General features: G+C 45.8%; 1 protein-coding gene across 1 annotated transcript in view; it reads left to right on the top strand.

Moving 5' to 3' along the window:
• The first annotated feature begins 1,165 nt into the window (after window positions 1-1,165).
• The window catches only part of Ankh (ANKH inorganic pyrophosphate transport regulator), a 137,326-nt gene continuing 119,898 nt past the window's right edge, over window positions 1,166-18,593 (top strand). The window contains exon 1 of the mRNA XM_028868168.2: window positions 1,166-1,612. Within this exon, the coding sequence (XP_028724001.1) occupies window positions 1,517-1,612 (96 nt within the window). The 5' untranslated portion in view covers window positions 1,166-1,516. The remainder of the gene's footprint in view (window positions 1,613-18,593) is intronic.

The raw sequence follows: 18,593 nt of genomic DNA, 5'->3' as shown, positions 1-18,593 counted from the left end.
CCACCACCCACAGGGCAGCTCACAAACTTCTGAAATCCGGGAGAGCCAACGCCCTCTTCTGGCCTCTGTGGGCACCGGACATGCATATGGTGCACAGACATACATGCAGGCAAAAACACCTCCATACACATAAAATAGTAAAATTTTAAAATATATATTAATGACAAAATTTAAAGAAGGCAAGAGCTTAATGCCAAAGCGAGCCCAGGCCTTGCTGGGAGCTGAGCTTTTTGTGACTGTACATGTCTGTCACATGCCCGCAAGGCCAGCCCCACCCTGCTGTGCATCCCTTTGCCTTCACTGCCTTGGACCTTTTTTTTTTTTTTTTTCCATACACTGTGCTGGGATGCCGGGTGATGTTGGCTTTGTCAAGCTGTTCAGTTTCAGGTAAGAGTCTCAGCACAGCAACTAATTTATCAGGGAATCACTTGGGGCATATTATAACACGGCCGAACAGATTTTTTTTTTCTATTTTTTTTTTTCTTTCTTTCTAATTTAAAGGCAGGTTTACCAGTTGGCTTTACATGAATAAATAGTTGCACATTGCTAGCAAAAACTGGAGGCCAGTATGGAGCATCCCAGAACCCTAGCTCGGGAGCCTACCGGGCAGCCAGTCAGTCCCTGCCACCCGGTGTATTTTCCCCAGGGGCCACAGATCTCCGTCGTCCCTGGAAACCCCTAGGGAGAAACTCATTGTGGCAAACCTTCCTCCTGTCCTTCTGAGGCAGAGCATCCCCATCTAAGACAGCTCCCCGCACCTCCCTGCCAGTCTTGAGGCCGCCAGGACACCGGGGCCTTCCCAGCCCGGTTGTCCCCAGAGCTCTGCGCCGGGTTCCCAACTCTGCTTTCCCAGGCCCTCCAGGAACAGCGTGGGGCCGTCAGTGCCGGGTCACCCAGCCGGTGCAGCCGCGAGTCCCTGCTCGCCTCCACGCTCCGTGCGCCCGGCCGGCCGAGGTTAGCGCCGGGGTCCGATGCCGGCAGAGGACCCAGGCGGCTTGTGCGAGCGCAGCGCCCCCGGTGGCCGGGATCGCACGCAGCGGGGCGGGGAGGCGGCGCCGGGCCGGCCCCCTCCCGGGTCGCCAAGCGGTGTCGCGCCTCCGCCCGCCCCTGATTTCCTCCGCGCGGCGGCGGCGGCGGCGGCGGCGGGCGGCGGAGGCGCCTCGTGCGCGCGGTTATTTATTTATTTCCGGGCCCAGAGCGCTTATAATGGAGCCGCTGTCAGCAGAAGCTTCTGCTGCCGCTGCCGCCGCCGCCGCCGCCGCCGCGGTCGTCCCTGTCCCTCCTCTCTTTCTCCCCGGCAGATCTTTGTTGTGTGGGAGGGCAGCGGGGATGGACTTGAGCTTGCGGCTCTCCTGCTAGAGCAGCCGCGCTTGGAGAGGGCGCCGTCGCCGCCAGCAGCCGCCGCCCCAGGCCCCGCCGGCCGCGGCCTCCGTCCCCGCGCCGCGCTCCCGCGCGCCTCCCAGCACAGTGCCCTCGCGGCGGCAGATGAGTGTGGGGTCAGCCCACGGCGGGGACTATGGTGAAATTCCCGGCGCTCACGCACTACTGGCCCCTGATCCGGTTCCTGGTGCCCCTCGGCATCACCAACATAGCCATCGACTTCGGGGAGCAGGTAAGCACGGCGGCGCCCGGTGCGTCCCGCTCGTCCGGCCTCGGCCTTGAACGCCCCGGCGGCCGGGAGGGATGCGGGAGGAGGGGAGTCACCTGCTCCGAGACCCCTTTCCCCTGGAACATTTGACATGGCTTTGCAGCTTGCCGAGGGTGACTTTTGCAGCACCCCGTTCTCCACCTCCGCACATATTGGAGACTTTTCCAGCCTTCTCTGGAAAATGGCAAGCGACGGGATGATGAGGAGCATCACCTATAGAAGGGGGTTTCGTGCCCGGGATCAGTATTATGTAATTTGTGATTATGTAAACCTCGGGCCCGAACTCCATGTAGTTTTTAGTAGCATTGAGTGCTGGGTTTTTTTTTTTTTGTTTTGTTTTGTTTTGTTTCTTTTTTTTTTTTTACTTGCACTCGGTTGGTGGTGATAGTGATGGTGGGAGAATTTGCCTTACCATGTCTCCAAGTTGATTTTCCACGTACTTCCAATTTTTGCATCCTCGCTTGTAGCCTAGAATAAGGTTTAGGGCTGTCCTGAAGGTACCTTGCTTAGCGGACCACTGACTATCTCTACTTTAGGATTTCTGTTTCCTTTCTTTCTTTCTTTCTTTTCCTTCCACCCTCTTGGACCAGTAAAGAACAGGAGCACATATCTGGTGCTGTCTTCTCGTCCTTGTTTCTTTTCATATTATCTCCATGTGGCGTCATTGCCAATCTGGTGCGGCAGGCTCTCCAGCAGCTGTGAGGCACGGGTACCCCACACTTTGCCTGTAGGAACTGGGTTTTTTTTTTTTTTGCAGGGCTTCCAGGCGGAAGCAGTTACATCCTAAAGCCTGGGACAGGATTTGAGGACCGGAGCTGCATCTTTTTCAAAAAGTAGTCTAAGATAGACCTACTTTTGCAAATGGGCTCTTTTCCCTCCTCCACGGTGCTTCAAAGCAGTGGGATAAAGGAATGCCTTTTTGTTCATAATGGGGATCCTGTGTTTGGGATGGAGGCGGGAGTGAGGAGTTCTCCACCGTCACTGGGTAAGCAGGTGTAGTCCACCTCTCTGTGGGCAATGATGGTTCATATGCGAAGGTGAAGAGGCGGTACAGAAGCACAAGGGAACGAAGTATCAGCCTCACATGCCTTGAAGTAAGAAATGCGCGGTTATCAAAACATCTGATCAGCTTTTAAGTCTCTGACTTGCTGAGAACAAAAGACTAGGGAAAGCATTTCAAGTGTTTCTTGGGTAGGTTTTGTTTATAATTATAAACATCAGTTAGTGATTTCCTCAGAGACTGTGGTTGAACGTTCAGAGTGGAAATTTAGGTTCCACTGAAAAGTTTGGATACTGCACATCATTGATCGCATAGAGGAATCACATGAGGGTCTCAGAGCATGTGTGTTGTAGGGTGTCCAGCAGGAGACCTGTAAATCTATTCCTAGCTTCCTGATTCTCTGCAGGAACAGTATGGACTTCTCTGTCATTTTATGGCTTGTTAGTGAGGCAATACAATGGAGTAGTCTAACAATCACAGAGGTGTTATCAGCTGGGCCTGGGGGCGCAAGCCTTTAATCCCAGCACTAGGGAGGCAGAGGCAGGTGGGTCTCTGAGTTCAAGGCCAACCTGGCCTACAGGAAGGGTTCCAGGTCAGCCAGGGCTACACACAGTGTGACTCTGTCTCAAAACAAACAAAACAAATAACAAAACCCACGAACCAATCTATCATCACATTAAAAACATTTGACAGTCTTGAGAAGTTGGGGCGGGCTGAGCTCTCCACTGAACAAGAAGTTATGTAGAACAAAATGACACATACATTCATATATTAAAATATACAAATATATAAAAGTATCTATTTTCACAGAAACGACTTTTGATAGTTATAGGTAGAGAATTGTCCTTTTAGTCCCGTTGCTGCTCCTTGATCATCTAAAGCCTCCATCACTTCCATCCACTGATTATCAAGTACATGCTTAAAATATCGTGTTGTATTTATGCATGTTTCTATTTGAGGGATGAACGGGAGGCCTAGGCATGGCCAGTCTCATGCCCAAGAAATACACAGAGAGTAAATGGTAGACCTGAGGTCCACCCCCACCTTGGCCCTTGCTGGTTCTCATGGTCACCCTCCTCCGCTCCAGGCTGCACGGTGATAATTTAGTTCCCAGGTTTCTAGGAAATTTAGAAGTAAGTTCTAGCTTTCCAGATCTCATCCTAGGCCTAAATTTAACCTTAGCTGCCATATTTTGAACCTTTAAATTTTTATTTGTTTGTTCATCGATTTATTGATTTAGTGAGAAATGTACATTGCACACACACACACACACACACACACACACACACACACACACACACACGGGGGGGGCAGAGGGGAGTGAAGGGAGAGAGAGAGAGAGAGAGAGAGAGAGAGAGCGGTGGGGGGGAAACTTCACAAATACCCTGTGAAAGTCAGAGAAGGAATTGTGGAGGGTTAGGTTCTCTCCTCCATCATGTGGGTCCCAGGGATTGAACTCAGTGTGTCAGGCCTGGCAGCGGCGGCGAGCACCTTTACCAGCTGAGCCGTCTGGCTAGCTCCCATAGTTTGAACTTGAAAGTCTCCATAGATAAAGGAAGATTATGAAAGCGTGCTCTCCCAGGAAAGGGAAATTGGAACCTGGAAATCTCTGTTAGAAGAGATGATCATTCAGATAATTCAGTGGAAACAATGTTTAATTCTAGTAAGGTTGGCTTAGTCTTTGGAGGAGAAGGAATAAGAAGCAGCCCATACCTCATCATAAAGCTGTTGAAACCAGCCTTTACTGCAGAGCCCTGTCCATTGCTAAGGAGAGAAGCCAAGGCTAGGGTATGTTTTATTTTAGAATTTTATTAGTAGTGTGTGTGTGTGTGTGTGTGTGTGTGTGTGTAGATACATGTGTGTGGATGTATACCACAGCACACATGTGGAGGTCAAAGGACAGATTGGTGGAATACAGCATATTTCTTTTTTTATGCAACCTGAATGTCTATTTGATCACCAGTACAGAGTCCCTAATTTTCTTGAAGCCAGGTTCACCAAGTGTCTTAGGGTTTCTATTGCTATGATGAAACATGGTGACCAAAAGAAAGTTGGGGAAGAAAGGGTTTATTTGGTGTTCACATCCACATCATAGTCTATCCTTCCAGGAAGTCAGGGCAGGAGCTCAAAATGGTCAGGAACCTGGAGGCAGGAGCTGATGCCGAGGCTGAGGCCATGGAAGAGTACTGCTTACTGACTTGCTATTCCAGCTTGCTCAACCTGCTTTCTTATAGAACCGGGACCACCAGTAGAGGGGTGGCTCCACCCACCATGGGCTGGCCCCTCCCACATCAATCACTAATTAAGAAAATGCCCAACAGTCTTGCCTACAGTTAGACCGTATAGAGGCCATTTCTCCACCGAGGCTCCCTCCTCTCAGCTGACTGTAGCTGGTGCCAAGTTGACATAAAACCCAGCTGGCACATCAAGTTATATAGAATAAATAACTATTTCAAAAGGTACTTAATAGCACTTAAAATGTTAAGGGCAACCTAAACAAAGAACGTTGCAGTTGTTCCCAAGATGAAATTTATTCTACCCAGTGCCAGATTGTCCTCATTCTGACACTAGGTAGATACCTACCCCCACCAAAGACAGGAGTTTGCTATGTAGCCCAGGCTAGACTTGCACTCTTGATTCTCATGCCTCAGCCTCCTAAGCTCTGAGACGAGAGGTATGTGCTGTTAGGCCAAGCAGGTTTTTCAAGTGGCTCTAAAGGAGTCACTGAGTTTGGTAGAGTTCAATGTGGTCATCTCACACAGTGAATCACCTGACATGGATGTTAGGAACCGTCCTCTGGAAGAGCAGTGTGCATTCTGTACTGCTGAGGCGTGTCCTCAGCCCTAGCCTAGCCTTTCTTAAGAAGGTCCTTTGTAATCTAGAAAGCCTAGACTTCTAAGTTAGGGGTGTCTTGAATTATCAGTGTCATAGGTGGAGGAGGGAGACTGGAAGGGCTGGGGGAAAATGTTAGTAAGGGTTCTTCCCTTCTAGAACACATCTTCCTGCCTCCGCAAAACAAAGTTTTCCATAGACGAAGAGGTGTAGGGACAAAAAGGGTAAGTATTAGTGTGGGGCAGAAGTCTCACTTGCAAAGGACTCTTCCTTCATTCAGGGTCACTGAGCCATTCAGGGACCTCCTAGGAGGATTTCCTGATGTCATGATCAGAGTATCTGTACCTGTGGGCACACCATCAAAGTGCTGAAAACACAAGTGTCGGTCCCAAGCTAAGTTTCTAAATGGTAGTAGGAGAGACACTCTACCCCTTCAGTCTATTCCGTATTGGTAGGGTAAATGTCAATATAATTATGTTTCTGTTTATAAAAGTAACGTGTGGCCGAGTGCTCTAGGGCATGACTAGAATTCGAGCACTCAAGAAGCCCAGGCCACGTAATGAGTACCTGTCTGAAAACGTAAACTATGCTAGTTGTTAACGTTTGGTAAGAACTGAAAAGCAGGGCTAGGGAGGAAGGTATTTTTTTTAATTCCACTATGAAGAGAAGATTTTAATGATTTGGACATCTCTTGCCAACTAGTTTTTTTAACCTAGTTGAGAGAGAGAGGAGAGTGTAAGTGTGTGTGTGTGTGTGTGTGTGTGTGTGTGTGTGTGTGTGTAATGTTTCATAGGACACAGAAGCATTTTCCCAAATAATTTTAAAGTACTTATGGGTCTAGGAATATATCTTAGGGGTAGACTACTTGTATAGAATGCTCAAAGGCCCTGGCTTCAATCCTCAACACTACCACCCCTACTCCACCAAAATAATAATAGTGATAATAATAATATGATAAAAAGAAAGAAAAGAAAAGCCCAACCAACTAAGCAAACAAGAAAACTACAAGGGTTGAAGTGCAGCTTTAAATGGCAGCATAGTAATTTCATTTGACTTATGAACATGTTTTACGTCTCTTTGCCTATTGTCTGTTCTTTTGCAAAGTAAAGTTTCAGTGGACATCTCACTGTTAACAACTGCATACTGTGCTTTGTCTGACGCCCTGGGCGCTATGCCTGGCATGCTTCTGAGCCTATTTCAGTGTGTCATTCTTACATAGAAAATGAGGTCATGCTTTTCTTACAGTCCATATTTAGTCAAGGACAGTGTGACCTCCTTAGCGCGCTCTGGGTGACTTCTCTCCTGTGCTTCCAATTCTCCTCAGTAGTGCATCTGCCTTTAAGTACTTCTCTTTAGGTTACTCGGGAAAGCAGGTTGTTTGGAGAGACGCAAAGGTCTCTCTATTTATTACCCTGTGGTTGGTTGGTCTGTGGTCCTTTGTTTATTGAGGTGGTTTGATGAGCAGCTGAAATGGTACTTTGTCGGTTTGCTTCTTTCCAAGCCTGTCCTTCACACATGCGGATCATATCTACACCTCTTGCCAGGAGTAGATCAAGTTCTTAAAAGTGATTTTGGAGCCAGGCGGTGGTGGCGCACGCCTTTAATCCCAGCACTTGGGAGGCAGAGGCAGGCGGATCTCTGTGAGTTTGAGGCCAACCTGGGCTACCAAGTGAGTTCCAGGAAAGGCGCAAAGCTACACAGAGAAACCCTATCTCGAAAAAAACCAAAAAAAAAAAAAAAAAAAAAAAAAAAAAAAAAAAAAAAGTGATTTTGGTGGTGTAGAGTGTAATGTCATTTATAATATGGGAATACTTGTGAGATGGGGCACGCTCAGCTGTATACTAATGATAAATAATTTGGTTTTCATTTCTTTCTACTCTTCCTTGTTTGGTTTGGGGTGATGGAGGTGGTCATGGTGTAGTGGGAAGGGAAGAGATCCTGGGTGGATATGTAACCCCTTCACTGTCATATTAAGCTGGAGACAATAAACCCTGTAAAATTCCTAGTATACCATGCCAGAGAGACCTGGGGATATCTTCATGTTTTAAAGAAGATATATATCGGGTGATCTCATGAGTCCTCTGGCTCTGTTAGTCACCCTGGAGAGTAAATAGAGGCCTTCTTTCTTCTGTGTTACCTGGATACAAGTGACTCCTCACAGCAGTGAATTTTCTTAACAACTGAAGCTTGGCCTTTTCAGAACAAAATCTTTTCTTTTTCTTTAATATGAAAACTAATTTCATTAAACAACATCTGTCCATATTGTGTATTTCTCTACCTCATGAAATATAGTTTGCAAAACATAGTACAACATTTTTGGCAGCCTGTGCCTGTCTGTCTTGTGCTAGGTAATAAGGCTGGCCATGACAGTGATCTTCAAAATACTCCACAATGTCACACAAAGCAATAGGAATTGACTTTGCGCAGTCCTGAGCCATGTGTGGGCACTAATCCTATGAGCTTTGGAGACCCTTGGATGTGTGATAGAGCTTAAATTTTAAAAATTTTATTTTAGGTCATGTATCTGCTTTCATTGTTTTTCCCCAGAGAGTTGGTGACTGATGTTTATACAGTGTGCCTACCCAACCTCTTTAATAACAGTGACAAAATGCAATTAAAATAACCAGCTTGTTGAGGTTGCTTTTAAATTTTCTGCCTTGGGTCTGGTCTGTGTCCAGGAAACCAAAATTCATTAGACTGCCAGGCAAAATAAAGAATAAATAACTTTGGTAGCCTCTAGTAGCCTCTAGTGACACATTTTTCTTTTGTTCATTTCGTTTCTCTTCTAGAGAGATCTAGAGTCATTGTCAGTGACATGTTTGGGTTTTTTTTTTTTTTTTGTCCTTTACATTTTTGGCTCTTTCAGAGTTTCAAACAGGGTATTTTAATTGTATTTATCCCTCCCTCCATGCCTCCTAAATACATCATTCCATCCCTACTCACCCAACTTTGTGTCTTACTTCTTTTTAAAGTACTTAGACCCATTAAGTGCAGTTTATGCTCTTTGTATACTCTTGGGTGTGTGGCATCCCACTGAAGAGCCGTCAGACCACCCTGGGTCACATTCTTAAAGACACTGACTTTCTCTCTTTCAGCAGCTATCAACTGCCAGCACCTCCCCTCTCCATGCTGGAATTTTGTCTGGCGTGAACCCTCACAGGTCTTGGGCACATTGTCTTTTAATGACATTGATATCTTATGTGCAATAGCCCTGCTGTATCCAGAAAACATTGTCTCCTTCTAGTCATCCATCACCTCAGACTCTTACACTCTTTCTGTCCCCTCTTCCTGAGCCCTGAGAGGAGGAGTGCGATGTAGATGTATCGTTTAGAGCCGAGCACTCCGTATCTCTTATCTTCTGCACCTTGATAAGTTTTGGGTCTTTGTATTAATCACCATCTACTACAAAAGGAAGCTTTTCTGATTATGCTTGAAAGACGCACTAATCTACAGGTATAACTATAAGTCATTAAGAGTCAGTTTAATATACTATGTATATTTAACAGAGTAATAGTAATAGGTTCTCCCCTAGTGTCTATACTTATCTAGACACAGGTTCTTGGCCTGATAATGGTGCAAAGTATGGGTTTTATCCTGTGGAGCAGGATGTAAATCCATTGGGAAAGTGGTTGGTTACTCCCATGACATTCACACCACTATTCCACCACTGGGCATATCTTGCCAGGTTGGTCATTGATGCAACTCATAGGGTTCACAACTGGGTAAGATTGGTAATTTGTTTTCTCCGCCCCAGTAGTGTGAATAGCACCTTCCAGTACCGTGAAGGCTAGCCAGTAGGAATAAAGTTTCCTGGTGAGCACCAGCTTGATTTCTCCATGTCCGATGACTCATGTGTATGGTATCTTAAGCGATAGGGTCTTAAAAGGGTAACAAAGGCACTGGCAATAGTCTCTAATGTTTGGGCGTCTGTGAGACCTTGCTGACCCACAACTCCAAAGGAGGCTACCATTCCTAACTCTGGTCTCTCTATTTATTACCCTGTGGTGCCTAGAAGGAGGATCGCTGCCCCATTATAGTGTAACTCCATTTAAACTCCACATATGTGTGTATATCGGGAAACTTCTATAGTGGTAGACTTTGCTGAAATGTCTTCAATGTTAGTTAACCCTCCCTATTCCATTTTCTACTCTACCCTTCTACCTGCCTCTCTCATAAACCCTTCTTGTATCTCTATCCCTTTCAACCCTTTATACCATCTGTTCTATCTGCCCTTCTTGAGATCTCCCAGATGACTCCTTAGTTATTTCCTGAACTTTGTGGGTATTTTGAATGCAATACATATGCCTGAAGATTCTGAGAAGAGCCCCAAGACTACAAGTAGTAACCCCAACAGTTAATAAATGGAACCTCAGGAAATGCTTGCATACAGCAAAGGACATCGTGGTTCAAGTGATGAGGCAGTCTGTAGTATGGGGAAAATGTTTTGACCAGCTATACATCTGAACAGAGGGTCGGTATCTAGAATATACAAATAACTTAGAAGACTGAGCATCGGGGAAGCAAACAACCCAATTTTAAAACAGGGTATGGAACTGAGCACAGAGTTCTTGACACAAAATACAAATGACTGGTAAACTTAAAAAAAAAATACTCAGCATCCCTAGCTATCAGGGAAATGAGATTAAAACTACAGTGAGATTTCATCTGATCCCAATCAGAATGGCTAGGATCTGTAAAACAAATGATCACAAAGGCTAGCGTGGATGTGGGAAAAGAAGGACACTTATTGCTGGTGGGGGCACAAACTGGTTCGGCCACTATGGAAATCAATGGGAGGTTCCTCAGAAAGATGGAATTAGATCTATTACATGATCCAGCTCCATCCCTATGGTCATATACTCCAGAGACAACTGCTCATCCATATTCATTACTCCTCTAATCACGGTAGCCATTAAGTAGAAATAGCCTAGATGTCCATCAACTGATGAATGGATAGTGAAAGCGTGGTGCCCTTACAAAATGTAGTATTATTCAGCTGTTAAGGGAACCAAAATTATTAAATTCTCAGGTAAATGGATGGTGGATCTGGAAATAGTCATTCTGAGGGAGATAACCCAGACCCAGAAAGACATACATTGTGTGTTTTCTCTCATTTACAGATATTAGCCTTGAATATTCATTGAAGTGATCTTATAAGATAAGAAAGCATTGTTGCATTTGATAGACTTCCTGCCCTCAAATTGCTTAGGTGGTTTAAGAAAATACACGAGCCCTGGTATGTAGAGTGAGTAGAAAATTTCTTAATAAAGAAAAATGAAAAAAGAAAAGAAAAAAATACACGTGGAGTGGCGAGATGTCTCATCAGGTAAAGGTGCCTGCCACCAAACCTGACAACCAGAGTTTGCTCTCCTGGATCTATATGGTAGAAGGAGAGACCCAGCTCCTGCAAGTTGTCCTCTAGCTTCCACATCTACAATGTGGTTTGTGCACATAAACACACACACACACACACACACACACACACACACACACACACACACACACACACACGCACGCACGCACAATAAAATAAATGAAAGAAAATCCATAGGAAACACCTTTTCAGTCAGAGTAGGCTGGGCGGTCGGATTGGCTGGCACAGTTTACTCCAGCCCATGCCACACAAGCAGCCTGGGTAATTGCAGCAGAGCATTAATCTGGTGCCGGCAAAGCAACCGCAAGATGTTTGTATATCGCTCTCCTGAAGACGAGGCAGCCCCTTGCCTCTTCTCTCCAGAAGCTCTTGTCAAAGTGGACAGCCTGGGTCTCCAGAAGTCAGGACAGGTGTCCAGATGGGGAAATGAGCAGGCTTCAGACCAACCAAGCCTTGCAAACCTAGGTTTGGTGTGATTTGTTTTTGCTACTCTCAACGCTCCGGGATCATTCTGTTCCAAGGACAACCACCAGGTTCCCACAGTGATGCTGTGAGAACAGACGAAATTCAAAGGACACTGGTGACATTTAAGAGTTGTCACAACCCAGTAATGCCACGGTTTCTCCTTTACCACTGGATGTGGTGGCTTCTTCATTCCAAACGTGATTTTGAAATCCGTCCTGAGGAGAAAAATAACTATTTGTTAGAGCAAAGGGGTTATTTATTACAAGATGAGGATTTACCTTAATAACCTGTGTACCTAGATCAGGAACTGGTGCAGGGTCCTTGGAGGGAAGTTGACGGTTCTGCCCCTAAGAAGAGATTTGTATCCCATGTAACTTAGGTCTTAGCGGGCCTTTACTGGTTTTCAGATTTTTGTTCATGGGCTTTCCATTGCTTTTGTTTGTTTTGAGACAGGATTTCGGCCATGCTGTCCTAGAATTCAGAGGCTCCCTGCCTCATCCTCCCTTGGTGCTGCTATCACAGGCACGCTCCATTCCACTCAGCTCTCAGTTTTAATAATATTTCCATGGGATTAGGTTGGTGAGATTTTCATTGGTTGTGACATCTGGGATCCTGTTCAGTAGTCGACTCACCAGCATGGACTGATTTCACTGTCCCATGGGCTGACAAAGGGTGGGACTCCTTATCACAGAGCACAGGCGACGTGTGAGGCTCCATCTACACACCCATGCCTAGCCATTGGCCATCACCACACCCTGGCTGAGATACGGGTGGAGACCTAAGGAGGTGTTTGGGGGTGGGGTGGATGTAAAAAAGTAGGAATCCTGGATTGGAAGTCCCAAAGGTAGCTAGAAAAAGGAAGCTGGGACCCTTCAGGGACACTAAGTTGGAATGATAACCAGGAAGCAGGAGGTCTGATGATAGATGGTCCCTAGAAGCAAGAGGAGACTGGCATGGGAGGTGGAATTCGGTGTTGTGATTACAGTGTTGACAGTGTGAGGAGTGACGCCGGCTATTTTGAGGGACCCAAAGAGGAGTATTTTTGTCCTGAGGTTTCAGGTTCTGGTGTCCATGGGAGCCATTCCCCGGGAGAGCTGGCATTAGTGCGTCTTCCACTCAAACGACAGCGCCCCTGTGGCGGCAAGCTCTCCCGTGTCCCCTACCTTCTTTTCTAAACTGGAGCGACGAGCCAGGGAAACCTGTGAGGAGGCCCAGACTGTCCTTTTCTGGTTTGCTTTTGGGCTTGGGTGCCCCTGTTTTGTGTTTCCAAGACTCTTTAAGATAGAAGTTTGCTGCTCTTTGGTGTACATAAGCTTTGACTGTCGCCCCACCCCCCACCCCCACCCCGGGTCGGGCAGCGTGGAGGAGAATTTATACAGCAAATTGAAAAAAAAAAAGTTCTGACTTAGGAGTGGTTTAGGTAGTTTAACAGGAAACTCGTCATGGCTGGGTGTGGTCTACACTTGTCATTTATGGAGACTCACTGCACAGAGTGGAGGCGTGTAGCCATGGTTACTAGGAAAGAGGAACACACACTACTTCATGGTTTTAGCCATGTTCGAAGGCACAGTAATAGTTTGCAGGCAGCCTGGTAAGGGCCAAGACCTTGTTCCCCTCACTTCAGAGCTCACCTCATGTTGTCCTAGGTCCTTCCAGAGGCCTTCTCCTTGGGTTGGGTGATGGCCTCAGACTCAGAATTGCATCACCTGGAATACCTGTCCTTGAGCCTGACCTGCAACCAGGCCCACCTCATTTCTGCTCCCAGGCGGAGGAGTGCTATGCGCCACACCACCCATCAGCCTGGAGAGGCGTGGTGGCAGCGTAGGTACGCAGCCCACAGTGTATTTAACAGACTTTCCTAGGCAAAGTGGCGCTTACACAGGAAGACAAAGGAGCCCGGGCTGAAACTTAGGGGTGCTAGTGACCCACTGATGGTCCCCAAAGTGAAGATGGCAGTGAGCACCAGTGGCTGAACTGCAGAATCCATTTGGTTCTTCAGAAATTCTTACTTTGTATCTTCTTTCAGAGGGGCAGGGGAGAATGTTTTCCTCTTTTAAAAAGTGACATGTAATTTACACACACACACACACACACACACACACACACACACACACACACACGAAATCTACAGCTCTTAAGCATATAACTCCATGCAATTTGACAAAGGGCAAATGCATGCTTGTGCATGATCTACACCCATCAAGATACAGAACCATCTTATCAGCTCAGAGAGTGCCCTGATGCCCCTGGGGCCCCCTCCAGTGGAGGCAGCTTCCACTCTGATTTGTGTATTAACCTTTGTAACTGCTCAAACAGATGACATATATATTCAGTCCCTAAATGACAACCTCTGGAGCCACTTCTTTATGAAAGTATTTATCATCACTTCAAAATGCAGCTTAAGTTTTGAAATGCATTTTTAAAATATATATATTTTTTATATATATTATATATATTGTAATATATATACAATATATATATATTATATATATTGTAATAGACTATTATCCAGGCTTAACAATAAAGAAAATTATAATGTGTGTTACATTACGTTAGGTGAAATATGCCAAACATAAAAATAGCTGTATGATCCCACTAATAAGAGATAACTACCTTAGCCACAGTCATAGAGATAAGGTGTACACTGCTGGCCAGGGGAGATGGGATTGGAACTGCTTGGTGGGTACAGTGTAGAATTTCAATATGAGGTGTTAAAAAAACTTCTGGAAGTTGATCGCAGTGGCGGTTGTTCAGCATCACTGGTGGGTATGCTTTAGATCCCTTACAAAGATAAATGCTTATGTATTTTTTCTCAATTAAAAAAAAATTGAAATAGGCATTGTAAGTTAGTAGGAAAGTGTGGTTTTTGAAGATCCCTGTTAAAAATTGCATGTGTTCCTTACATTCCCCTTTCAGACAGCTTTCTTATTATTATAAAGGAAGGAAAGGCTGGACGTGGTGGCATGGAGTCTTTAATCCCACCCCCACCCCACCCAACCCCCGCTGGTTCCCACTCCCATCTACATAGGGAGTTCCGTGTAACCGGGACAACACAGTAAGAACTTGTCCCCAAAACTGACAGCCACAAAAGACAAACTTCAAACAGAGAACACAGCTTTTTGATGCTCACCGTCTGGGTGTGCTTCTTACTGTGTGCATGTTCTTTTGCATCTGTTTTCTGTGTGTGTGCTTTAGGGAAAATGTAGCGTTTTCCCACCTTCTATGTATGCTAGGTGACTTCACTTGGTTTAAATATTCATTTGGAGTCTGAGGGCTGGTGTTTCTAGCATGAGGTCACATGACCATGCTATAATTTATTTAACCCCTTCTCTGTAGCTAGGCTGATTGTGTTTCATCCCTGTTACTGGTAATGCTATAAAAACGTGTGTGTGTGTGTGTGTGTGTGTGTGTGTGTGTGGTGTGTGTGTGTGTGTGTGTGTGTGTGTAAACCTTTGTATAACTCGATTATTTATTTGGTCCCATGTATGTGCCATATGTGTGCAAGGCCTCTTTAGATACTCTACATTTAGTTGTGGAAAGTTGCCTCAGTTTCTCTTAGGAACTGCTCTGCCCTGGCCTAGAGTGTTTCCTGCCTGGGAGCTACTTCATGGTCTGTGGCTTCTTCCCTGAAAGTCTGCGCTTTAGTTATCAAGCTGTATGGTCTTGAACTCCATGGCTTGTTTTATTAAAAGCACTGTAAAATTCTGGTTGATTAAGGGTATCATATTACTTTATAGCCAACTCTGGATTCTCTTTTCACATTTTGGACTTTAGGCTATGTATTAAGTGCAGGAAAGTGGGGATTCTGTTGATTTTCCTGGCAAACTGAGAGAAGTTTGGCCTCCCTTTGAACACATTGGTGAGAGAGGGGAAAACGCAGACAGAGCCTTGGCCCTGAGTAAGGAGCATGAACCAAGCGCGTCACCTTCCTGCCCGGAGAGGTGAGGATGCACAGCTGTGGCCTGTGAGGCCTCTGGCTCACGTGCAGCTCCCTGGAAACGTGGCATTGGTGATTTTGTAGAGAAATTCAGCCTTGAGGTTCAGCGGGGATGGAAAGGGGCATGTGTTCTCGTCCCTATTTTGATGACCGTGGCTCCTTCCATTCTTCCTGGACTTCCCACTTCTGTAGGCTGGAAAGGAGGGGAAGAGAGGAGAGAGCAGAGAGGGTTTCCATTAATGCCAATGTGACTACTGTCCCTGTAACGTGTTCCTTCCTTCCCTGAGAGGTGGAACACTCGGGTCCAAACAAGCATGTTGCCGTAGAGACTCCTGGGAGTCAGGACACCAGATTTGACTTCCGTTTCTGTACTCACTGCGTTTGTGACCTTGAACCACGAACTTGGCGTGTGGCTTCACCTTTCCCCACTGTCAGGTGTTGGGGACAGTGGGGTGACACAACTTCCTTTGGAGGAATGCAGAACAAACATGAGTACAGAAGTCCTTTGAAAAGCGTGAGGTGCTGTGTGTGGAGGATGCAGTCTTGCCGAGACTTGAGCTCATGGTCCTGCTTGTCTTTGCAAATGATATTTTTGCCTTATGTCCATCCAGTGATTCTAATTAAGGAGATTTCTTAAGCTGCAGCCAGCTGGCCCGGGGTACGTGGAGACATGCACATGGCAGGTGCTTGGAGAATTTGGATAGTGCAGCATGTCAGGCCCCCTACCCCAGCCTTGTGGAAAGGACATTTAAGGGCGGGGTCTCTCATCTGTGTGTGTTTTAATTGTGTTACTAGAATTTAAGTTATGTGGTTTTTTTTGGAGAGATCAGTTAAATTTAATTTTCTTTTCATTATAAGCTACTGTTTGACACAGGATTGGGGATGGTGGCTACTGTGATCTTCACATACAAATGCTATCACACATTTCTGAATTTTATCAACAATTATGAGAGGAACACACCAGAGTGCTTTGAGACAGTATATAGTGGCTGCTTAATGAGTTGAAGTTGTGACTGGCTTCCTCAGGCACTTAAAATGGTGTGTGTGTGTGTGTGTGTGTGTGTGTGTGTGTGTGTGTGTGTGTGTTTATTAAAGAATAGAGGCTCAGAAGCACGGAGACCACGAATGTCTCTTGGATACTTATGATGTCCCAGGCAAAGAGCTAGTCATGGGTAACAATGAGACAGCTGCTGTGAGGGTCCTGGCTAAAGCAGGAGGATCTCTAGAGCTAGGAGTTCAAAGCCAGCCTGGTCAGCACAGAGAGGCCTGGTTTCCACCAGGGAAAAAGAAGACTGAAGAAGTCTTTCCCTTCAAGTGAGTCTGCCTAGAAGAGCAACTGATCAAATAATAGAATCAGGGCTGAGACAGGGCCAGGGCAGGGGAGGTGTGCTCTGGAATCCTGCAGAAGGAGCCCTGGCTCCATCCTCAGAGGCAAGGAGGCCTTCTGTCCCTGCTGAGACATGAAGGGAGTGGACATCCCTCTGGAAAGCCCCATTCTAACTGAGGGACAACACGGGTTTACCGAATGTGGAGCCGGGCCTGTAGGAACTGAGAATGGCTGTGTTAGGAAACGTAGCTGGACTGGTCGGAGCACAAGTTTGGACTCCACCCAAGAGTGTGGCCTTGCTCCTGAGCCGGATGGAACGAGAACTGGTTCTTAGTAGGGTGCAGTGTGCTTGGATATGCATATTTGACATGTAATTTTGGTTTCTGTGTGGCTGATGAATGGAGGGGACCAATTAGGGAGCCACTGTGGTTCCCCCCAATTAGGTGGCTCCAGCCTTTTAGGGGTTAGAGCGACCCAAGAGGCTGGAGGGGAAGCCAACCTAGTATCAGATAGACTTGACCATGGCTCAGGCTCGGATCAATCAGCCACCCCACTTAAAGAGAGCTAAGTGAGGGTAAAGGGTTCTGTTCAAGGACTGGCAACAATAGCTCTGTCCACAGTCGCTAAGTGATGACTCAGAGTTTGTCCCTGGAACCCTACGGTGGAAGGAGAGGACCAACTGCAGAAAGTTACACCCTGACCTACACACACACACACACACACACACACACACACACACACACACACCTTTTTATAAAGAGTTTATTTATAATTGTTAATTTATTAATAGATTTTGAATATATTTGAAATTACTTGACCAAAAGAATACAAATTATGAATGAATAATGGAAGCTATAAAAACATACTTAATATCTGGATCTTGATAGTCCCTCCCCTTCACATACACACACAAGCACTCTACTACATTCTTTGTAAATGGGCTCTTTTTAGAATTCCTTTTTGCCCAACTGCAAATACTATGAATATTCATTTATTCTTTTAAAGTGTAAAAGCGCTTTATCACGATGGGGTCGGTTCTCAGCCGTTTGCCTTAATGAAATAACGATATGGAAGATTTGACACTACTTGTGACTATTTGCCATTGGGTTACATTAGGACTTTGGAGCCTGGTGACAGCAGAGAGATACCATCTGGAAATAAATTCAGTGCAGCTCCTTATCTGTCTTTCTGTAATCTAGATGCTTGTGTAAGCAGCCGCAGGTGGACCAGCCTCGGAGGGCATCCTTTTATATTTGTTTCTTTGTATTATTTGCACCTTTCCGATCTAGTTGTATCATAAAAGTCATTTAGAACACATTTTTCCCCCTGTAAAAATGAGATTATAAATTCTGGCTAGGTTTTGTTTCTTTCTTTTCTTTTTGAAACAGGGTCCTGTTGTGGTTGATATATTGTGCATTCCTAATAAACTTATCTGGGGGTCAGAGACAGAACAGCCACTATATTAAACATAGGTTTAGGCAGTGGTAGCACACACCTTTAATCCTAGCCTTCTGGAGGTAGAGATCCGTCTGGATCTCTGCGAGTTCAAAGCTACACTGGAAACAGCCAGGCATGGTGACACATGCCTTTAATCCCAGGAAGTGATGTCAGGAAGCAGAAAGGTATATAAGGCGTGAGGACCAGGAACTAGGCAGGTTAAGCGTTTAGCTTTTAGCAGCACAGTTCAGCTGAGATCCATTCAGATGAGGACACAGAGGCTTCCAGTTTGAGGAAACAAGATCAGCTGAGAAACTGGCAAGGTGAGGTTGGATGTGGTTTGTTCTGTTTCTCTGATCTTTCATCGTTCACCCCAATACCTGGCTCTGCGTTTGTTTTATTAATAAGACCTTTTAAGATTTTAGCTCTGGCTGGCTTGGAACTCTGTAGCTCTGTAACTCTGGCTGGCTTGGAACTCACAGAGCTCCAAGGAGTTCCAAGGAGTCCTGGGATTAAAGGTGCATGTCACCATGCCTGTCTGTGTGACTGAGTTTCTAAGCCACTCTGCCATAA

The sequence above is a fragment of the Peromyscus leucopus genome, chromosome 11 (genome assembly GCF_004664715.2).
Source record: "Peromyscus leucopus breed LL Stock chromosome 11, UCI_PerLeu_2.1, whole genome shotgun sequence".
Taxonomy (NCBI): Eukaryota; Metazoa; Chordata; class Mammalia; order Rodentia; family Cricetidae; genus Peromyscus; species Peromyscus leucopus.
This window is presented reverse-complemented; position numbering and strand designations above follow the sequence as displayed.